General features: G+C 56.6%; 1 protein-coding gene across 1 annotated transcript in view; it reads left to right on the top strand.

The window, feature by feature from the left end:
• LOC109919524 (stereocilin) overlaps window positions 1-1,063 on the top strand; it is a 59,373-nt gene that overhangs the window by 17,466 nt on the left and 40,844 nt on the right. Inside the window, exons 9-10 of the mRNA XM_048617057.1 lie at window positions 53-239; window positions 827-942. Of these exons, the coding sequence (XP_048473014.1) occupies window positions 53-239; window positions 827-942 (303 nt within the window). The remainder of the gene's footprint in view (window positions 1-52; window positions 240-826; window positions 943-1,063) is intronic.

The raw sequence follows: 1,063 nt of genomic DNA, 5'->3' as shown, positions 1-1,063 counted from the left end.
GGTGCACGGTGCCATCCCTGCCCCATGCTGACGACTGCTTCGTACCTTGCAGTTTGGCGACCCTCCGGAAGCGCAGCTCAGACATGACTGACCAACAGAAGAGGGCATTTGCCAGGAGGCTGCTCAACAGCACCCGCTTCGGGGAGGTCAGCTCCTGGAGTCCGGGCTTCCTGAACTCGGTGCAGCATCTGCTGCCCTTCTTACCCATTGGGCACTTTCAGCAGCTGACCCCTGAGCAGGTTAGTGCCACCGGGGGTAGCAAATGCGGCCAGTAGGGGGGTGGGGGTGTTCCTGAGGGGTGGGGGGAGGGGACGTCTGATGGTGGGGCCAAAGGGGAGGGTCCCCTGTGTTTCACCCTCACCATCTTCCTTCAGGCTCTGACTGACCCATCTCAACCTGGGGTCTTGAGGGTTGTGGAGAACTCAGTCCCTTTGCCTTGGCCTTGGCCTTGCCCTCAGCCTCGGTGCATGGCCTTCCTTCAGGATTAGACAAGTCATCAGGTTATTGGACCATGGGGTGCAGCCCCAAATTCTCATATGCAGTGGGATAGTAACAAGGAGTTGGGGGGTGCAGGACACCCGAATCGTGGCCAAACATTGCCCCTGGTTTGCAGTCCTGGTGGTTATTCTGTCAGCTGGAAACAGTGTATCTGTGGACATGGGGAGGCAGTTGCGATGCCTGCCACAGTCGATGAGCACGTCGGCATAATCTCACTGTGTTCAGATTTCGAACCGTTTGGCAGCACCTCTGAAAGGAGGACGAGGTGGTGGGAGACGGCATGAGTGGGGTTTCGGGTATACAGGAATGCATCTCTTTACTGTTGCAGCTCCTTTCAATGCCTGATGGGTTTGGAAACAGCAGCTTGGATCCAGCTCGGGGAAGGTATGCAATCCGCACTCTCCTGAACTCCAGTCGGAATCTCACTGCGGGGGACATCAGAAGGTAATGGTTCCTGGGATTAGAGTTTCCTGTAAACCTGTGTTGATATTAGTACCCCTCCACCCCTCCACCCCTCCTTATCTCTATCACTCCCTCCCTATCTCTATCACTCCCTCCAGCCCCG

This window comes from Rhincodon typus, chromosome 36, assembly GCF_021869965.1.
Source record: "Rhincodon typus isolate 14 chromosome 36, sRhiTyp1.1, whole genome shotgun sequence".
In the NCBI taxonomy this organism is placed as follows: domain Eukaryota; kingdom Metazoa; phylum Chordata; class Chondrichthyes; order Orectolobiformes; family Rhincodontidae; genus Rhincodon; species Rhincodon typus.
This window is presented reverse-complemented; position numbering and strand designations above follow the sequence as displayed.